This window comes from Setaria italica, chromosome IV, assembly GCF_000263155.2.
Source record: "Setaria italica strain Yugu1 chromosome IV, Setaria_italica_v2.0, whole genome shotgun sequence".
Taxonomy (NCBI): Eukaryota; Viridiplantae; Streptophyta; class Magnoliopsida; order Poales; family Poaceae; genus Setaria; species Setaria italica.
In genome coordinates, this window is record NC_028453.1 from 15,195,074 (window position 1) to 15,217,074 (window position 22,001).

The following is a 22,001-nucleotide window of genomic DNA, read 5'->3' on the forward strand; positions in this document are numbered from 1 at the left end:
TTGGCGAACTTGCATTTTGGGCTTCTTCCCTTTATTGAGCATTGCATTGCTCTGCCTGGGCGCTGATTCTGATTCCTGGGGCAGTCCTTGGTGAAATGCCCCATATTGCCGCAGGTGAAGCAGCGGTTACCATTTGCAGGGCGCGGTGGCGGCGGTAGGTGTTGGAGGTATGCCTTAGAGGCAATCGTAGAGATGATGATATTCCATTTGTATCCATGATTTGTATATTGTGTTCATTGAATATCCATTAAAGGCTACTTGAATTGATTTGCAATTATGTGAATTGTATGTGAAACTCTTTACTTGTATGGTTATTCTAAAGTTGTCCCTAGTCGGAGTTCATGTGAGGACACACATGAATATTAGACTAGCACATGTATTAGTTGATGACTATGTTTCACAAGTCATGGACATGGAGATGTTGAACTAATAATGTGGACACATGTGGAGACATGTGCTAGGACTGACCCAACACGAGAAGTAGTTCTCTCTTTAAACAACATATACGCTTTGTCCTTAGACCTGAGATTGTCGCATGTATTCAAGATGTGGATCGACCTACTTAGGGGCTATCAAACGCTACGCCGTAACAGGGTAGTTATAAAGGTAGCTTTCGGGTTTGTCAAGAAGCATGCTATGAGACATGGTCAATCAAGATGGGATTTGCCCCTCTCTGATTGAGAGTGATATCTCTGGGCCCCTCGAGTGATCGGATTCGAAAATGCATGGCCATGCTACGTACGGTTAAGAGTTAACCTACAAAGGGATTCCGAATCACAAGATCGAGAAAGAGCAGTCAGCTTGAAGCTAGACCAAATACCATGAGGCAAAGGGAATAGCATGTATATTATGTTGTGATGGTTCGTCTGATATGATCTTCGTGTGCGTATAGGAGTTGGCACGTCTTGCTAGAGGCTGCTACCGACTATTGGGCCGAGTAGGAGTAATCGGGCCATGTCTATACGTATCCGAACCCATAGGGTCACACACTCAAGGGGCTGGAAGCCCAATTCGGATCTGATCCGAGTTGGATTAGGTTTAGAAGTACTAATGGGCCTCGGACCCAGAGGCCCGTCAGGAACCTCTATAAATAGAGGGGTGGGGGCGCCCTAGGGTTTACACCTTTTGGCAAAACACATCTTCCGCGCCTCCCACGCCCTCGCCTGTTGCAACTCGCGGATCTAGCAGTCCGGCTTGCGACGCTTCCTCCCTGCACGTGTGGATACCTTGGAGGTGTTGCGCCTGCAGCACTCAGACGAGCCGCCGACGAGCCACGACGAGCCGCCGACGAGCCACGACGAGCCGACGACGAGCCGCAGCATGGGGGCGATCTTGCTGCACGTGGACGAGCTGCTGAGGAGCTGCTGGACGTTGACGTGATCGACTACGTACGACTACGTTGATCGACTACGTACGACTATGTTGATCGTCTTCACTGCATCGACGCAAATCTACATCTTCCACACCAGTAGTGCGTCGAGTGGTAATCCCATGATCCTTATACGGCACTTCTTCCTAGTTTTACGCGGTAGAAATTTTGATTTGCGCTAGTGTAGCCTACCTCGTATCCTTACAGTGGTATCAGAGCCGTAGCTATTTAGTTTTGGATTCGTGATGTGTGCATATGGAGATATGCGAGTTTTCAGTTTGATCTATGTCCAGGTTTTGTGTTGTTGCTGCAATGGTAGTGTAACGACATACTCCTACCGGTCGGTTTCCGCCATCGGAGTTAAATGATACACGTAATTCCAGTTGCAGTGAGCGAAGATCAATATGATTGGTCGAATCGAAATTCAGGGTCATACGCCAGGCGCATTAGATGTGCAATAGTAGATGAGATCTACTGCCGGGGTTGGGATTTTTGCCGTATGCGTATGCTTCGGTAAATCAGCCGTAACTTTTCGGTACGATCTCTGATCGGGGCGAATTTTATATGAAAATTGATCTACAGAAAAAGTTACACATGAAATTCAACCGCTTCGCCATTTTCGGCGAAATTAGATTTCCCAAATTCGGCTTGGAAGATAGAGTTTTGGGCATCCGAAGTTTGGAACGTTAGGACACTTAACTCTGTTTTGCAGGATGTATGTATCTTGTGATCAGTATGGCCCTTTGTGTATATGATGCATGTGTGTAACTCATTCGTGACCTGTGTGTCGCGCGTACGGCAACACGGCAGGAGCCATATGTGTTGTCACTTTATTGTATTTAATGGTCTACGTACCAATCTGTGATGATCCAAGCAACTATGTAATCTTCATTACTAGCTTCTTTACTAGCTGTTAGGCGTAATAGCATGTTCTAGTTCTTGGAGGACTCATCACCAGGAGGATGGCGCACATGGAACATGGAGATGGAGATCACCATGGTGAACAGGTTCTATGGAGATGGAGATCACCATATGAAAACGGGTCATACTGTGTCACAACTGTGTGAATGCTATTATGTTTATGTTTTACTTTCTGCATGCTGTGATGTTAAAAGTAGAACGATCCCTCACAAAGTTTAAGTTAGTATGCCCTCCCAACTAAAACTTGCACCGTCCCATGTCTTGTACAATTAGTGGTGGGTCTATGAAATTAGGGTACCACTAGTTTTCCTTGACTAGACGGGTTTGTGTCGGACACTTACACGCATAAGGGTTGGTTTGCTTAACAAGGTTATCTTAACGGTTAAGGACCTTGGAGCATAAAGGTTGGGCGCCGAGACATAGAGATGTCACCCAACAACAGGAGTCATATGTGATATGATTAGCAAAAGTTGCTTACCGATCTACCTTGTTTGCTAGCGGTGATGCTAAAGCTCACTAGTAGACTTGTTAGTTGTGGATCATGAATCACTAAGTTTCAATAGAGGGATATTGATTTTAGTGGGAGTAGATTCTGTTAAAATAGTTTAATATGATTTGCTCTATCATGGATACGTTTGTCTTAGTGTATTTTGCATTACTTTGTTGTAGATTAAATGGCACCTAGCAGCACTACATTGTTTGCTTTGCGTTCGGTCCTTGAGAAGGACAAGTTGAATGGAACAAATTACTCGGATTGGATCCGTAACCTGAGAATTGTTCTCAGGGCTGAGAAAAAGGAAGATGTTCTAGACAACCCACTACCAGAAGAACCTGCTGATGATGCACCCGCTGCTGCTAAGAATGCTTACAAGAAAGCATGTGATGCTAACCTCGAAGTAAGCTGCCTTATGCTTGCTTGCATGGAACCCGAGCTGCAGATGCAGTTCGAAACAAACCATGAGGCGCACGATATGATCGTGGCGCTTAGAGACATGTTCCAAACACAGGCCAGGACTGAAAGGTTCAATGTGTCTAAGGCCTTTGTTGAGAGCAAGCTAGCAGAAGGCACAGCTGTAGGACCACACGTAATCAAGATGGTTGGTTACACTCAACGGTTGGAGAAGCTGGGCTTCCCATTGGGCCAAGAGTTGGCCACTGATTTCATTCTTTCGTCTCTTCCGCCTAGCTATGGGAACTTCATCTCGAACTACCATATGCATGGGACGGAGAAAGGTCTGAATGAGCTGTGTGGCATGCTTAAAATAGCAGAGGCTGACATCAAGAAAAGCGCTAGTACCAGCCATGTGATGGCTATACAGAACAAGCCTAGCTTTAAGAAGAAGGGCAATTCTTGGAAGAAGAAGGGCAAGGCTGGAACGTCCAAGCCAAACCCAGCGCCCAAGGTTAAAGCTGGACCTGGACCTGCTCCAGACAAAGAGTGCTTTTACTGTCATGAACTTGGTCACTGGAAGAGAAACTGCAAGCAGTACCTAGCTTCGTTGAAGAATGACGGAAGTAAGAGTACTTCTACCTCAGGTACGCTTGTTGTTAATGTTATAGACAACATTTTTCTCGCTGATACAATTATTAATTCTTGGGTATTTGATACCGGATCGGTTGCTCATATTTGCAATTCGATGCAGGGAATGATAAGAAGTAGAAGCGTGGAAAGAGGAGAAGTTGATTTCCACGTGGGCAATAATGCAAGAGTTGCTGCGTTGACCGTCGGGACGATGCAACTCCACCTCCCGTCAGGATTTATTATGGGGTTGAATAATTGTTATTTCGTTCCTAGTTTAAGTCGAAACATTTTGTCTCCTTCATGCTTGATGAAGGATGGTTATTCATTTGCGAGTGAAAACAATGGTTGTGTGATCTCTAAGAATGATATGTTTATGGCTTTTGCACCCATTGTGATGGATTATTTGTTTTAAATCTTGATGGTTCACCTGTCTGTAACGTAAGTGCTAAAAGGCCTCGGCCTAATGATTTGAGTCCTACCTACTTGTGGCATTGTCGTTTGGGTCATATAAGTGAAAAGCGCATGAAGAAGCTCCATTCTGATGGACTTCTAACTTCGTTTGATTTTGAATCATACGAGACATGTGAGGCTTGCTTGCTAGGCAAGATGACCAAGACGCCTTTCACAGGATTTCCTGAGAGAGCAGTAGACTTGTTGGAACTCGTACATAGTGATGTATGCGGACCAATGAGCACGATGGCTAGAGGAGGATTCCAATACTTCATAACTTTCACTGATGATTTTAGTAGATATGGCTATGTCTACTTGATGAGGCACAAGTCTGAAACCTTTGAAAAGTTCAAGGAATTTCAGAATGAAGTTGAAAATCAGCGTGGCAAGAAAATTAAGGCTTTACGATCTGATCGTAGAGGCGAGTATTTGAGCCACGAGTTTAGCAATCATCTAAAGAGTTGAGGAATTGTTCCACAACTTACGCCGCCTGGAACACCTCAGAGAAACGGTGTATCCGAGCGACGTAATCGAACTTTGTTAGACATGGTTCGATCAATGATGAGCCAGTCGGACCTACCGTTGTTATTTTGGGGATACGCTCTAGAAACAGCAGCTTTCACACTTAATAGGGTACCATCTAAATCCGTAGTTAAGACACCATATGAGATATGGACTGGAAAGGTTCCTAGTTTGTCTTTTCTAAAGAATTGGAATGTGAAGTGTTTGTCAAGCGACTTCAGTCGGACAAGATCACACCCAAGTCGGATAAGTGCATTTTCCTGGGATATCCAAAGGAAACTTTAGGATATTATTTCTACAACCGATCAGAAGGCAAAGTGTTTGTCGCTCGGAACGGGGTTTTCCTAGAGAAAGAGTTTCTCAAAGGAGAAAAGAGTGGAAAGATAGTGCATCTTGAAGAAGTTCAAGATGAGTCGATTGGGCAAGAATCAATGAGTGATGCTAACGTAGCAGAACAAGTTGAGATACCCATGGCAAGAGAAGCACCGCCACAACCACGAAGGTCGGCAAGGCTCCGCAAAATGCGGAAAATATTATTGTTGGACAATGATGAGCCTGCGACATATGCAGAAGCAATGATGGACCCAGACTCCGAAAAATGGCAGAGTGCCATGCAATCCGAAATAGAGTCCATGGGAGACAATAAAGTTTGGAACTTGGTTGACCCGCCTGATGGTGTTAAAGCCATAGAGTGCAAGTGGATCTATAAGAAGAAAAAGGACATAGATGGAAATGTTCACATCTATAAAGCACGACTTGTCGCAAAAGGTTTTCGACAAGTTCAAGGAGTTGACTACGATGAGACCTTCTCGCCCGTAGTGATGCTTAAGTCCATTCGGATTACTCTAGCTATAGCTGCATATTTCGATTATGAGATATGGCAGATGGATGTCAAGACAGCTTTCCTGAATGGAAACCTAGCTGAGGACGTGTATATGATACAGCCCGAGGGTTTTGTCGATCCAAAAAATGCTGGAAAGGTATGCAAGCTTCAGAGATCCATTTATGGATTGAAGCAAGCATCTAGGAGTTGGAACATTCATTTTGATGAAGTGGTCAAAGGGTTTGACTTCACCAAGAATGAAGAAGAGTCTTGTGTTTACAAGAAGGTTAGCGGGAGCTCTGTAGTATTTCTAATCTTATATGTGGATGACATATTACTGATTGGAAATAACATTCCTTTGCTTGAGTCCGTAAAGACTTCACTGAAAAATAGTTTTTCGATGAAGGACTTAGGGGAAGCGGCATATATTCTGGGCATTAAGATCTATAGAGATAGATCGAGAAGGCTTATAGGTTTAAGCCAAGATACTTACATTGACAAAGTGTTGAAGCGGTTCAGCATGGAAGAGGCAAAGAAAGGGTTCTTGCCTATGTCACATGGCATACATCTCAGCAAGACTCAGTGTCCTTCGACTGTTGATGAGCGGGATCGTATGAGTAGAGTGCCATATGCCTCGGCTATTAAATCTATCATGTATGCAATGATAAGTACTCACCCAGATGTTTCATATGCGCTAAGTATGACAAGCAGACACCAATCTGATCCAGGTGAGAGTCACTGGACATCGGTGAAAAATATTCTTAAGTACTTGAGAAGGACTAAAGATATGTTCCTCGTCTATGGAGGTGAGGAGGAGCTCGTTGTAACAAGTTACACCGATGCTAGTTTCCAAACCGACAGAGATGATTCAAAGTCACAATCAGGATTTGTGTTCGCGCTAAATGGTGGTGCTGTTAGTTGGAAGAGTTCCAAACAGGAGACGGTGGCCGATTCTACGACAGAAGCCGAGTACATCACGGCTTCGGAAGCCGCGAAGGAAGGTGTTTGGATAAGGAATTTCCTCATTGAGCTTGGTGTGTTCCCGAATGCGTCCAATCCATTGAATCTCTACTATGATAATAATGGGGCAATTGCGCAAGCAAAGGAGCCAAGGAACCACCAGAAGAACAAAAACGTAATGCGGCGATTTCATCTCATTCGAGACTTCGTTAACCGGGGTGAGATCAAGATATGCAAAATACACACGGATCTGAACATTTCTGATCCGTTGACAAAACCACTCCCGCAGGCTAAGCATGATGCGCATGTAAGAGCTATGGGTATTAGGTACCTTCTAGATTGACTCTAGTGCAAGTGGGAGACTGTTGGAGGTATGCCCTAGAGGCAATTGTAGAGATGATGATATTCCATTTGTATCCATGATTTGTATATTGTGTTCATCGAATATCCATTAAAGGCTACTTGAATTAATTTGCAATTATGTGAATTGTATGTGAAACTCTTTACTTGTATGGTTATTCTAAAGTTGTCCCTAGTCGGAGTTCATGTGAGGACACACATGAATATTAGACTAGCACATGTATTAGTTGATGACTATGTTTCACAAGTCATGGACATGGAGATGTTGAACTAATAATGTGGACACATGTGGAGACATGTGCTAGGACTGACCCAACATGAGAAGTAGTTCTCTCTTTAAACAACATATACGCTTTGTCCTTAGACCTGAGATTGTCGCATGTATTCAAGATGTGGATCGACCTACTTAGGGGCTATCAAACGCTACGCCGTAACAGGGTAGTTATAAAGGTAGCTTTCGGGTTTGTCAAGAAGCATGCTATGAGACATGGTCAATCAAGATGGGATTTGCCCCTCTCTGATTGAGAGTGATATCTCTGGGCCCCTCGAGTGATCGGATTCGAAAATGCATGGCCATGCTACGTACGGTTAAGAGTTAACCTACAAAGGGATTCCGAATCACAAGATCGAGAAAGAGCAGTCAGCTTGAAGCTAGACCAAATACCATGAGGCAAAGGGAATAGCATGTATATTATGTTGTGATGGTTCGTCTGATATGATCTTCGTGTGCGTATAGGAGTTGGCATGTCTTGCTAGAGGCCGCTACCGACTATTAGGCTGAGTAGGAGTAATCGGGCCATGTCTATACATATCCGAACCCATAGGGTCACACACTTAAGGGGCTGGAAGCCCAATTCGGATCTGATCCGAGTTGGATTAGGTTTAGAAGTACTAATGGGCCTCGGACCCAGAGGCCCGTCAGGAACCTCTATAAATAGAGGGGTGGGGGCGCCCTAGGGTTTACACCTTTTGGCAAAACACATCTGTCGCGCCTCCCACGCCCTCGCCTGTTGCAACTCGCGGATCTAGCAGTCCGGCTTGCGACGCTTCCTCCCTGCACGTGTGGATACCTTGGAGGTGTTGCGCCTGCAGCACTCAGACGAGCCGCCGACGAGCCACGACGAGCCGACGACGAGCCGCGGCACGGGCGCAATCTTGCTGCACGTGGATGAGCTGTTGAGGAGTTGCTGGACGTTGACGTGATCGACTACGTACGACTACGTTGATCGTCTTCACTGCATCGACGCAAATCTACATCTTCCGCACCAGTAGTGTGTCAAGTGGTAATCCCATGATCCTTATACGGCAGTTCTTCCTGGTTTTACGCGGTAGAAATTTTGATTTGCGCTAGTGTAGCCTACCTCATATCCTTACAATAGGGTCGGCCGCGGTGCCTGAGGTTGAATTCCCGGAAAATGAAGTGCTGCCGTCGGTGGGGGTCCGGCAACCCATCTTCCCGACTGCTGGGGTCGGCTGGGCGCCTGTGGGGGAACCACTCTAAATCGCTGTGCAGGTGGGCTGGGCGTCAGCAGTGGAGCCTTCCTCTTCCTCTCGGCTGACAGAGCCTTCATGCAGTCCTCTTGTGAGATGGCCAAGTTGACCAACTCGTTGTACGTATTCACCTTATCGGGTTCAAACTCTCCCTGAGCTCCAGGCTTAGCCCTCTGCGGAACCTGTCCCACTTCTTCTCATCTATGTCCGCATGGTATCCAGCGTACCAGCACAGATCATTGAAAGCATGCGCATAGTGCAGGACATCACGATTTCCCTGGGTAAGGGTCAGGAACTCGTTGAGTTTACGCTCCAGGAGACCTTCAGGGATATGGTACCCCCTGAAAGCGGCCTTGAACTCAATCCAGCTGACAACATGGTCGGCTAGCAACATGGTGTGGTAGTGGTCCCATCAAAGCCAGGTGGAACCACGCAGTTGTTGAGCTGCGAACCGGGCCTTGTTCTGGTCGGGGCACGGGGCGGTGAGGAGTTCAAATTTGGATTCGATCGTACGAACCCATGCGTCGGCGTCGAGCGGGTCTTCCGTCTTGTGGAAGGTCGGGGGCTGCGTGCTCAAGAAGTCTTCATAGCGAGCAACTTGAGGTTGCTGATGAGCCCTTCCCCCATGAGGCTGCTGTTGTTGCCATTGGGCAATATGCCTCAGCAGCTCGGTTTGAGCCGCTAAGATGGCTTCCAGCGAAGGTGGGGGCGCAGGCGGGGGAACCACTCCTCATGTCGGTCACTTCCTCCTCTAGCTCGGTAATCCTGGTCTGCATGTCGGAGATCTATATGCCCCTTTGGATAAGCTGATATGACTGTTCCACCAAGTCTCTCTTGGCGGTGTTGAAACGCTCCTGGGTGTCTACGGCGATCCGTGCCAAGACAGCCACAGCCCGTCCTTGAAGTTCAACCAGTCGATATAAAGCGGACATGCACCTTGTCGTGGTGGAAACGGTGACCAGTGAGTGTGATGCTGCCAACACCTCCACGTTATTCACTCGATCAAGCCAAGCCGGGTCCATCCGATCCCTGGCTGGAAACAAACCGATTGGGTCCAAAAGGACCTCAAACGGGTGTAGCCGGCAAAACTGGGTGAGAGCCTGCAGGGCAGCTGACTCCCAAGTGTCCTCAAGGGTGTGACCGTAGGTCGAGACCTCGAGCTGGGGCCACTCGGGCTGTACAGAGGGTGGAGGTACAACCACTTGCACGTTGCACCGCTGCACTCCGTGCTCCTGGTACTCCCGTCCCGCGTAAAGAGGCGGTGACTGGTACCCAAACCACCTCAAGGTATCCCACAAAATAGCAGGAAAGCCCTCAAAATGTAGGCACGTGGAGTGGGAAGTGCCATCAGCGCCGCGAAACACATGTCCGAGGGCAGCCATCTAGAACCAAAAACCAAAATAAGCGTGAGACAGAACCCCAAAGAGAACAGATCGGGCAGGGTAGAGCACTCGAATTTCTAACCAGAGCGCAAGCTGAGAAGGTAGCTAGAAATCCTTAAAGCGAAGAAGGGCTTTAAACCAGGGCAAGGTTGTTTTAGGGAGGTGGTTTCACAGATTTTAGTTCATGGTGCAAGCACGACCTACATCGTCCTTTCAACCAAAACACTGCCAAAAACTTTCGGTCTTACGCAGTTAGTGCCGGTGGCAAGGCAACAAGTACGTCGCTCCCTATAGTAGCTAGTCGGTTTCTAGCATCGTTCCCTAAGCGAACGCGGTTAGTGTACCTACAGAAAACACAACCACAAGAACCTTTCGTGCCAGCACTCATGAAAGCATCCCCAATCATTACCGTTCACTATAGAAATGGCACCCATGCGTTTAACACTGCATGGACAGCACGACAACCGTGGAAATAAGTCCCCTTTGAATAGAACCATATAACCCTTCGCATACTCGAGATGTGGAATCTGTGCACGTATAATAGACGTGGGCGAACAACCGTGATGATAGGCTCGTTGGAATCAAACCATACCACCCTTCACACGAGTTAACATACGGAACCTGCGCACGTATGATAAACGTGGGCGAAACAACCGCGATGATAGGGTCCTTTGAATAGAACTCCCTATCAACCCTTGCATACTCGTGATGCGGAACTCGGCACACGTATGATACACATGGCGAGGTGTTGGGGGTTAGCAAGATAACCAATAAGTAATAGCCACCTAAAAGTAACCTCAAAATCCCCTAGGGCCTCTCGTACTAAGGTCATCCTTAACGGTCGTACGAGATTTTTCAACACATTTCTTGCAAATTTTATTTAAAAAGAAAGTGTTTAGGACCTATTGTGTCCTCTGTCCTGCTAAACCTGCTCTGGTACCAATTGTGGCGGAACCACCTCGGATTATCTTAACTAAAGCACGGTTAAGTCGCTTCACACGCGAAACTTATGCCTCAATCAAGTTAACTTGATGTGCCGTCGGATTTCATCCGATTTAACCACTTAACAGGACCAAATTAGCATAGCTCACACGAAGGTGAGTGGTTCCAGAGAATACAACAGATCCATCATTAGATTAACAAGTTGTTACACACTGGTTAAAAATCAGAGTTTTACAAGTTCTAAAGAAAACAACAGAAGGTAAAACAAAGCGGAAGCTACTCGTCGGGGTCAGATGTCCCTGGTGAGGCCAGCCAGGACATCAATGATCCCATTACCCACCGTCCGAGGAAGGATCCCACTCGACCGTCCAACCCGGAGGGAGCTGGGGTGGCCAGGTGCCAGCAGCAAGCTCAGAAGCTGCAACTTCACCTGAAAAGAGAAGCCACAAACAAGGCTGAGCTTCTAAGCTCAACAAGACTTAACCGACCGGTGGGAAGAACTACTCCACCACTTCTAGACATGCAAGGCTCTTTGGCTGAGGTGTTTGTTTGCCAAAAGCGACTATGTTAGGTCCTTATTTTCAAAATTTTGCTCAGATTCTAAGTTCATTAACCAGTCTATGTTGGCAACTTACACTAAGCAACCACAGCTTCCAACAACAATGTATAGAACAAGCATCGAGTTCATATCGTCATCATGTTCCATCTTTACTCAGTGTAGCATAGCGATCAAGCAGTCTCAAACTGTGAGAGGCAGACGAATCGATTCGAGTTCTTTAACCATGCATGGTGAACCTAATCTCACAACATCCGCGCACCACAAAGGGTCGCTTCCTGTGTCGGCCGTCCCCATCAATTCCCAGGCACGTGTCAGGTCCAAACCTCCCTTGGCATGCAATGCTCCACAGTCCTGACCTCTTCTCGTACCGTGGCCGCACTTGCACCCACATGATGCACCATGGGAACCTCGTTCCAGGGACAGCAGGGGTATAAGCCACGCCCTAGTTCAATCAGGTACTAGGCTTCCCCATCCCATACTAGGTATGAGATTAGTACTTTCAAACACTTGATCACGAACAACAATACTTTTCGACCTTAAGCAACTTCATATAGACAGACAGGGCGATCCACCGACCACCAAAAGAGTTCACCAAGCCCTGCCCCGTCCATCGTCCTTATAGTTGTAACCAGAAGGAGAACAACCAACTCCTATAACTCGCGAGTGACAGGAAATCACTTGACTTTTACCGAGTCCTATTAAGCAATGCAACTACTCGGACTCATCAAACTAGTGTTCAGATCAAGGGAACTAAGTCATACATCTATGGTTTCAAACAACTCCTGTAACGTAAATGCACATACAAATGAAGGAAGGCATGTGTAAGTTTAGAAAGTTGGGTTCATGCTCCGGGGCTTGCCTTCGAGCGGGGTGGAGGCAAACGGGTCTTCTGAGGGCTCTGCTTCAGCTCCTGCGGTCGGCGGCCCAGCTACTGCTCCGTCTTCTGGCACCGGATGCAGCTCGTATGTGCCGTCGGCGAGATTTAGTTCTACACGAATGCAATAGCAAGAGTTAGCACTTAGACGGTTATTTCAACAATACTTGCAAGCTTTAGCCCAGAAACTTGTAGCAAGGCTACGGAAAAGTATGGAGGTTCAAGCTTCAGTTGCTAGAGAACAAGACAAGGGTCGGACTGGGAGAAACTTATGATCTGACCCTCCGACCTAAGGAATACTGTACCGGGGTCCTCAGACTTATCACAGAAAAGTCCCCGAAATTTGACACAGATACCTTTGGGTCAAAGAAAAAGATACAGCCGAGCCCTCGGGCGAGGCGGATAAGGGTCGGCGAAACAAACAGGGTTGGGCGAGACAGAAAAAGGGGTCGGGCGAAACAGACAGGGTCGGGCGAGACGGAAAAAAAGGGGTCGGGCGAAACAAACAGGGTCGGCAGCTTACCTTCAGGCCTACTGGTGAAGCTTTGGGTCGGGGAGGAACAAACTTGGGCAGAAAGACTAAGCACTAAGGCTTGGGTGGCGGCGAGGTTTGACGGTGCTCCGGTGGCGGCGGTGCTTCTTGTGGGTAACAAGAAAGCTCTAGCTCAGCGTGGAGGAGCAGACGGCTGGTGGATTGGGGAGAAGCGAGTTTGAGCGGAGAGGGGAACTTCTCAAGAGTTCAAGTAGCAGGGCTCAAGGGCGCTCAGAGTAGGGGTGGCGAAACAGCGATGGCGAAGGAAACTCCGGCGGGACTCTGGTACTCCTTTTTATAGCTGTGTGGAAGAGAGGGAGGGTTTGAGCAGCGCGAGGATCGGGAAGAAAAGGATGGAGTGCGCTGCCATGGTGGCTATTGAGCGGCGATGGGCGGCGGAACAGAGCTTCGGAGATAGCGTTTTCGGCCATTGGGCACTGGAGACAAGGCTTATGCAGGCGCGGTTTTGCCGGAGAAAAGGATTGGTGGGGCGAGCGCGGGTCTGGTCGCATCAATCGGCGGATTGGGGGCAGCGACGCGGCTAGCGTGTGGCAGGAAGGATGGCGCTGTAAGCGAGGTCGCAGCAGGTGAGGTGACAGGGCGAGCGGCGGTGCGAGCGAGCGCAAAACAGCGGCTTGCCGGGGCACACTATTGGCGAGACGGGAAAAGGAGTTGTCACTACTGGATTCATGGTTGGCGAAAGCGGCATCGTCGAGGGGCGCGCACGGCCGGGGATCCGGGTGAGATGATGAGCGCGGGAGGCGAGGCGGTCTGGCACAGCAGCGGCCAATCTCTGGTCGCAGCAGTGACAGGGTGCCTAGCACGGCCGGCGAGGTTGCGAGCGAGGCGAGGCGAGGCAGTGAGTCTGCAGGTTTCTTCTGTGCGCGATTGGGAGGGAGGCGTGCTGATCCGTCTGGTCGTGGCCGGCGACTGGGCGGGGCGGGGCTCGTCGGGAGGTTGAGCCACGCGGCGGAGAGACTCTGAAGCAGGGCGCACACTTGCTCGGGCGCGCCTGACCCAAAAGATCCGTGGGATCTGGTTGTGGGTCCAACTCCCAGACTCTGGCTCTCCCACAACTCCAAGGTCTGGAGGAACACTGGCTTTCGGGATTTAGAGAGAAACAGCGGGTTGTTGGGTTTTAGGGGTCGGGGCTGATTAGAACTGCAGATTTGGAAAGTTGTCTTAAGATTAACTCGGCTGATGATCCGGAGTCATTACACTCTTGTTGGGCCAAGTGCTGCGGGAAGGAGGTCCTATTAGGGACCTCGGATCTATGGACCTGTCAATGACAGAAGGGACATATTCGATTTTTTTATCCTCTTAGGGTCGACCATAAGCTAAAGGCTAGCTTTTACTCTGGCCTGCCTTAAGGTTATCTCCACAATGGTTGTGGTGTACCATAAGAGCTTATTGCTACTCGTATGTTCTTCATTGTGGCTGCCCTCACAGCAAGACGAGAAGCTCATCAAACTCCATCCCACCACTGACACCGACAACTTTGCGCTCGCGCTCCCCACTGACTCCAACTCCTCCATTGTTTGCGTGCCGTTCCGAGCTCAGGTAGCTTGGCTCACGGCAGGGCATTTGTGGTCAGCGGCGGTAGGGAGCTAGCTTGGGCGATGCGGCTTGCGACGACCGGCGGCGGGGCACCTGCGGGTAGCGTGTCGCGCTCGCGCAGGCTTGTCGGTGCTCAGGGAGAGGCAGCCATCCTTGATGGCGAGCATAGGGCTGGTGCTGAAAAGGGAGCTTGGGGCGGTGGCTAGGGGAGGGAGCATGGAAGCGGTGGTCGTGGAGAGGGAAAAGGAGGCAGCACTGCAGCTTGAGGCGGCCTCCTCTATGTCCTCCATGTTGATTGGCTCGCAGCGGTCGGCAGTGACGGCAGGGAGCTCAAGCAGCAGCACACGTGCTCGGTGGGGAAGAAAAAAGAGAGAGAGGATGGTGGAGGTGAAGGAGAGGGAGAAGAAAATGACATGTGGGTCCGAGGTAAATAAGTCTTTTTACCTCTTCTCACAGCCGAAAATGATTAGTTTATTTGATGTGGTGTGTTGCGGACCAAAATACTCTTTTGCAATGTGCTGCGGACAAAATCAACTTTGATGATGTGTTGTGTACAAAACCGTACCACACGCAATGTCCATAGACAAATTTCCCTAATAATTAACTTAGCTTAAAAAATTTTGAGTATTTGAGCGAGGATTGTGCCCTCGCTTGGTATACTAAGCAAGCAACGTTCATATGGACCAAGACATGTTGCCATTGTAGATCAATCTTGACTTTTGATTGCGGTGGAGTTGGGCAAGTATTGGCACAACAAATATTATTCAGAAGTGGCATTGATGCTGGTACTATTTTCTGCCTCTGCTTTGTATTCGAATACCGGCTAGCGCTTTGAGAATAAGGGAGTGTTTGGATACTAGGTGCTAAACTTTAGCAGTGTCACATCGGATGTTCGGAGACTAATTAGGAAGATTAAACGTGAGCTAATTATAAAACTAATTGAACAACCCCTATGCTAATTCACGGGACGAATCTATTAAGCCTAATTAATCCATCATTAGCAAATGGTTACTGTAGCACTACATTGTTAAACCATGGACTAATTAGGCTTAATAGATTTGTCTCGCGAATTAGACTCCATCTGTGCAATTAGTTTTATAATTAGTCTACGTTTAGTGCTTCTAATTAGCTTTTTTTCCACTAAACTTTAGCACGGGATATCCAAACACCCCCTAAGTTACAGGTAAGTGCCTGATGTGCTAGGAATCTACCAGTCTACATTCGAACGAGGTGAAGATTTGGGCTAATTGCGCAATGCATATACCTACGTTTAAGGAGGGATAAAATCCAAATTACTAGCCTCAATTATTACGGAAGTCTACATGTAAACTATAAAATCGTTTATTTGACCCCTTGGGTTTTAGAAAACCACTTCCTTTTCCACCTTTGGCACCAACTAAAACCGGTTTTGACAATGTGAACAGCAGTTTTGTTTATTTTGTAATTATGATGACCACGTCATCAGCCTTGTCCTCTCAATTTTTTCTCCTCTTCTCGCCGGCTATATCGTTCTCTCATGTTTCCTTCTTCCATTGCAAGCAACAAGAGCAGCCCTCTCCCTGGCTCAACCCGCCGCCGCTCATCTGCTCTTGCTGTGGATCACTTGTCCCATCCCGTCAGCCGTGCACGCGCCACTGCAGCTCCTGCACACGTGCAAGCACGAAGCACCACAAACCCGAGCAAGAGCTGCAGCACACCAACACAAGCGCACGAACTCTCACAAGCTCTCACCAGAGGCATAAGCTGGGGAGGCGGCGGACGTGTTCCGTTGCGCTTGCGCATGATGTTGTCGCGGCCGTGTAGTGCCTTGTGCCGGATACGAGCACGCGCGAGAGCGCGGTGGCTGCGGCGCTGTTGACGCGGCAACGCCCCGTGATGCGGCCGGACGGACGTGGATGTGCAAGTGGGGAGCGCATCGGTGCAGCGGTGGTCGGACGGGCGTGGCGGGTTGCGAACCTCAAGCTCCCCTACCACGGCCCCTCCCCATGGCCGCCGTAGCGGCATTGCTCGGCGCTGGCGGCTTGGCAGACCAGGCCGAGGAGGACGCAGATGAAGCCGTCTTGGCTAGGCGCAAGTGCAACGGCGAGACGGACAAGCTAACAAGATCCACCAAGACGTCTGCCTTCTAGTCCAGCTTGTCCCTTACGATGTTGTCTTCTCGGAGCGTGAGCGTTGCGGTCTTGCGGAACGTAAGCCCATCTGCTCAGCCTCGGCCATCACCGGAGCTCGGCCGATAGCAAGCACGAGCAGCCTAGCACCATCCACATGACCAAAACCGCTCCACGTAGCTAAAACCAGTTTTAGTTGAATATGAAAGGTGAAGTTTGAGCTGGTTTTGGGAAGACGAGGGGTTAACTAAACGGTTTTAGGTTTTATAGTTTAGGAGGTTATACGAACTTCGTTCTTAGTTGGGGAGTAGTTTGGACTTTTTCTTCCTTTAAGAAGAGAAGATTTTTACAATAGTTGAAGATAATAAGAACTTGTCATAAAATCGTACAGCAGAAAAAAAGATATCAACTACTTCCTCCGTCCTAAATTATCTAAATTATTGTTTGTTTTGACTTTTTTAGATACATAGCTTTTGACATGAACCTATATATATATATATATTATGTCTATATATATATTATGTCTAGATACATACCAAAAGTTATGTATATAGAAAAATCAAAACGAATAGTAATTTGGGACGGAGGGAGTACGTGAGATTACGTAAAAAATAGTGAAGCCAGTACCCAATTTAATTGTTTAATTACTCCCTCCGTATAGAAAAAGAAAGTTGTTTTGGACAGCGACACGGTCTCCAAAGCATTACTTTGACTCCTTGTTTTTATAAAAATATTTATCAAAAAATGATATATGTATATTTTTATGAAAGTATTTTTCAAGACAAATCTATTTATATGACTTTCACATTTCCAAACTCAACAACTTAAAAGTTATTCATGATTTATATTCTCAATGTTTGACCCAAACCTTGTCCAAAACGACTTTCTTTTCCTATATAGAGGGAGTACTTTCCTCGTATCAACTACTAAAAAAAATTAATTAAAAAGTAATTGGAAATACCACAAGAGAATGAAAAACCTTGGCCAACTATGGGTCCACAACGTCTTCGTCTCCAGAACCGGTAGCGATAAAACCCAGGAAAAGATCGGCTTATCTTCCTCCCAACTCCTAAGTCCTAATCGGCTAGCCTCGTCTTCTTCCCCACACACTGACACACCCGCGCGGCTTCACTCCACTCCGAGCCGCGGCCATGGAGCTCGCCACTGCCACCGCGACCGCCGCGGCCGCAGTTGCCTCCGCCTCGCGCAACCACAGCAGCTTCTCCTCGCCCCGCGCGGTCTCCGCCTCGTGGAACAGTCCCTCGCTCGCCTCCACGTCCCCCGCCTCCACCTCGCGACGACGAGGGCGATGGCTCCCCGTCACCTCGGCCGCCGTGGAGCTCCGCGAGGCCGCGGCTGGGGGCGGAGACTCCGTCCGCGTCACCGAGACGCCTCAGCCTGGGTCCAGTGTGAGCCCCGCCTTCGTTGTCTTGTTAATTGCGATTACTCGTGTGAATCGGAGAGCCAGTTCGAGCTTAATTTGCTTGTCACGCAGTTTGGCGCTACGGAAGCTGCTGGGTAGTGTGAGTAACAGCGGAAAGCTCGTGCTTGACTTTTTACGTCCTCCTGTGTGATTCTTCGCAGGTTAAGTTCAGTGTGGAGGTGCCTGCTTCGATCATTCAGGAGTGCTACCAATTAACGCTACAGGAGTACGCAAAGCGTTTCAAGGTACCATTTCTGCGCAAACTGCAAGCAATTACACCCAAATAAAATTTCAAAACACATTACTACATCTTTACATGACTATAGACAATTGTCTAGATATGCTTTACAACGTGTCTAGAGGTTAATGATGATTTAAAGCGTATCTAATTCCATGTTATTTTGAGACGATTTCAATATCGTGTTAAAAAATGTATTTATAAGACTATTATTTAAAATCGTGTCAAAAAGCATCTTTACATGCCGACGTAGAGACACTTTTAGCCTGCGTTACTACAATAACATAGCTAAAGGGGGGTTTTCAAGGTTAATTATGTTACAAAGTTTCTGCAATGAAGGATGCTGTCTGTCACTTACGGTGTGATGCTGTATATTCTACACTCTGTCTGATATCCCTGTTTTTGCTTCTTATCAGGTTCCTGGATTTCGGCCCGGGAAGATCATTCCAGAGAACATCCTTATAAATTATGTAGGACCGGAACATGTACAGGATGCCACAATTGAAGCTATCCTAAAACATACACTTCCTCAAGCATTGTCCTCTGTATGGCTCCTATTTTGAGAAGCGCACTCTGATATTTATCATGATGAACTCTTAGTTTCAAAGCATTTATGACAAGAAAAAGCCAATATTTTTGTTCCATCATCACTCATGTGATGAATTTGTACTAAACAGACAAAATGACAAGGTCATCTGCTGACAACACTATATAATATTTAGGCAGAAATTCGATGTACACTTTTTCTGTACTCCAGACATCTCTAGATCTCTTCAGCAGTCTAAATCTCTTGCTGAACCATGATTTTTCCTTCCTGTTGAGAGATAATCTATGCTATGCACTTCCTACTACATGTATCCAGCTAATGTCTTCTTTTCTTTTGGTTTTAGGTAGAGGACAAGGCATTAGAAGATTCTGTTCGCATTCTGACTCAATTTGATGATATGAGAAGTTCTTTCTCACTCGATGATGTATTTAGGTAGACAGTACTGGCATCTTGATGTCCTACTTATTTCATTTTTTTAAACTTGTTTGAGGAAAAAATGACTGTTTTCAAGAAATTAGATAAGTAGTATTATACTGCCATGTGCTTGTGAGGTCAGTTCTTTGTTAATATGGTCAGATATGATGTTGCTGTGGATATTGCCCCTGAAGTCCGATGGTTATCAGAAGACAAATATAAGAACCTCAAAGTCGTTGTTGAAATAGATGAAGCTGTTGATGCAGAAAAGGCAACAGAAAAAGAGCTTCAACGTCGTCATAAAGCACTGGGCTTACTTAGAATAGTGGCTGATAGAGGCCTCCAGGTAATTCTATAGTTACTCTAGTATGTAATAAACTAATGACACATTTATCAGGCACCTTGTTTTTGTTGGAATGTTTAGTTAAATGTACTTTCATGTTTTGTGTCAATCTATGTGGTTTTATCTAACACTAACAGCATCCATTTTTTGGATATATATATATATAGATTGGTGATCTGGTGGTACTAGATATTTTTGCAGAAAGTATTAACAGTGATGGATCTAAAGGTGAAAAAATTTCATCTGCTGAGAGTACAGGTTTGTCAATTTTTCTTCTTTTTCTGTTGCCAATAGGTTTGTCAACTTTTCACACATCTCATTTCCATGTTATTTTCATATCTTCACCTTTAAGACTTTCCCCTTATTAGATGAATGACATGCTATTGCTAATGCTGCATATCAAAGTTAACTTGCCTAAAAGTATTTGTGTCATGCCATACATGTTATATCTCCTGTATTTTGTTTCCCTTTAACTTATGTCGTGATGTGAGTGACTATTAATTATACTTGTCCTCTGCATTTTCTTTATGCACCAGTTAGTATGCTAACTGAGACGAGTACTTTGAATTTCTTGTTGTTTGAAATTCACAGTGACCTACTATGATTTCCAGGTTTCCACTTGGACACTGAAGAAAATAATAACCTTGTTCCTGGATTTCTTGGTTCGTTGATTGGGATTCGTCCTGGTGAGGCTAGATCATTTCCTATTCAGTTCCCTGAGTCATTTGACCAAGAAAGCCTACGAGGTGTCTGTGCACAATTTACTGTGAGTGTTATGCTTCTAAAGAGCACACTTAAGATTAGTGTAGTTCATGCTATCACACCTGCATTGCAAGACCAATTAGTATCGGCAGAGGGTGTAGTCCCTCAGTTCTAATCACTATAGCTGGTACCCACACTCCCACTTTCAATATATTGTGTAGGTTGTGTGTAAAGAGCTCTTCTACAGAGAGTTGCCAGAAATGGATGATTCACTTGCCGGAAAGCTCCTTCCAGGATGCAATACAATAGATGAGGTTTGTATTCTGTTGGTGTAGTTACTTACTACTAGGTTTTCAAATCAACCTTCTTAGATGTATGTCAGTAAAGCTGCTTTTTTTATGTCAGTGCCATTTGATCCTAATGCATCTATTCAAATATTATCTGTAAACTGTGGACAGCTTATAGTTGTTGGTTAGTTATCTTTTCTGTCTTAGTGATCCGCCCTCCTGACTACTGCAGGTTCGAGAACGCATATTGGAAAGATGTAAAGAAGTGGAGAAAACAGCCATAGAACAAGCAACAGATAATGCAATCCTTGATCAGCTTGGAAAGGTGGTGCTCTTACTTCTGAAACAGCCTTTCAATTCTGAAGTCTTTGTGCTGATGGATCATTCACGTGATATTCTCTGTTCAATTATTCAAATGCTTTTGCACCTTCCCTCCAAGATCCCAGAAATTTTCCCTAATTTGTCCCCTGTTTGCTTAGTTGGTTGAAGTTGATGTTCCACGTGCCTTGTTTCAAGAACAAGGCCAACAACTTTATGGAGCCAAACTTCTGCAGCTTCAGGTACTAAACTTACAGCCTTACAAACAATTAACGTTTAACTGTATGCACATTTATTAACTTCTGCAGCTGAATGTACAATCATTAACTTCTGCAGGCAGAAAGGAAGCTAGATAAAGACCAGCTAGCATCCCTATCGACTCAGAGGTCAGTTCAGGCATACCTAGAAGATGAGAAGGAGAACATTACTAGAATTATTAAACAAATGCTGGCTGTTGGTGATATTTTCAAGTCCGAAAATTTGCAGGTAATAATAATGCCTGGGTTTTATGTTTTGGTTTGGGTGATAATCATTAGAACCTTTCACCTCTTGTTGCAATATCGTTTATCAATATTTACTAATAACGACAAACCATCATGCAGTACTCAACTGAACAGCTCATCAAGGAAGTTGAGAACCTTGTGGCAGAGTTCAAACAGTACAATCAAGATTACAATGAGGACAACATCAAGCAGCAGGTATTTAATTGCTGATTCTGGTATTTCTGGATGTTAATGCCTCCACTAAACTGCAGTCTTGCTATTCTTCCAGATTTAAGTGCAATTTGAATTGTCTCGCTATTATTTTGACAGCTTTTCATCTGCTAAAGCATATTCGCACTAGTTGGTAGTTATACACCTCATGGATGCTAACTATAAGTCTATGAAATAGGGAATTATGTGTCCAACCTTTTTTTCCCATGAATGGAAAATGGTGGTCCTCATCTGTATGTTTTCTATGTGTAACTGAACGATGCAGGTCCAGGATGTTCTAGAGGCAGCGAAGGTGCTTGAATGGCTTAAGGAGAATTGCACGATCGAGTATGTCAGAAGATGAGTCAGTTCAGGGGTCCAGGTTATTGTGGAAGTGATGGCTGGTGCGGCAGGTGGGCAAATTTTGCTAGTTACCTTGGTCCTTGCCGACCAATCCAACCCCATCAAATGATGGGTTTTGGGAACTCATGAGATGGAATTTGTTTCATATATAGCATAAGAAGGAAGTATATTTTGTAAGTACAATACGAGTTCTCTCTATATTCATTCTTTACGAGGCTGTAATCTCACAGATCATTGTTATAAATAAAATGGATCATGAGTTCTACTTCAGCTCCGCTGTGCCATCAGCCGTCCCCTTTCTT

The 22,001-nt window shown here is 46.3% G+C and overlaps 1 protein-coding gene across 1 annotated transcript; it reads left to right on the forward strand.

The window, feature by feature from the left end:
* The first annotated feature begins 17,424 nt into the window (after window positions 1–17,424).
* On the forward strand, window positions 17,425–21,969 carry LOC101772426 (trigger factor-like protein TIG, Chloroplastic). The gene is made up of 13 exons (XM_004965258.2): window positions 17,425–17,781; window positions 17,957–18,040; window positions 18,450–18,578; window positions 18,924–19,012; window positions 19,157–19,340; window positions 19,505–19,595; window positions 19,949–20,103; window positions 20,261–20,353; window positions 20,559–20,651; window positions 20,806–20,886; window positions 20,981–21,130; window positions 21,247–21,342; window positions 21,623–21,969. Exons 1-13 carry the CDS (start codon window positions 17,524–17,526, stop codon window positions 21,698–21,700), a joined length of 1,581 nt encoding a protein of 526 aa, XP_004965315.1. The 5' UTR covers window positions 17,425–17,523; the 3' UTR covers window positions 21,701–21,969.
* The last annotated feature ends 32 nt before the right edge of the window (window positions 21,970–22,001 follow it).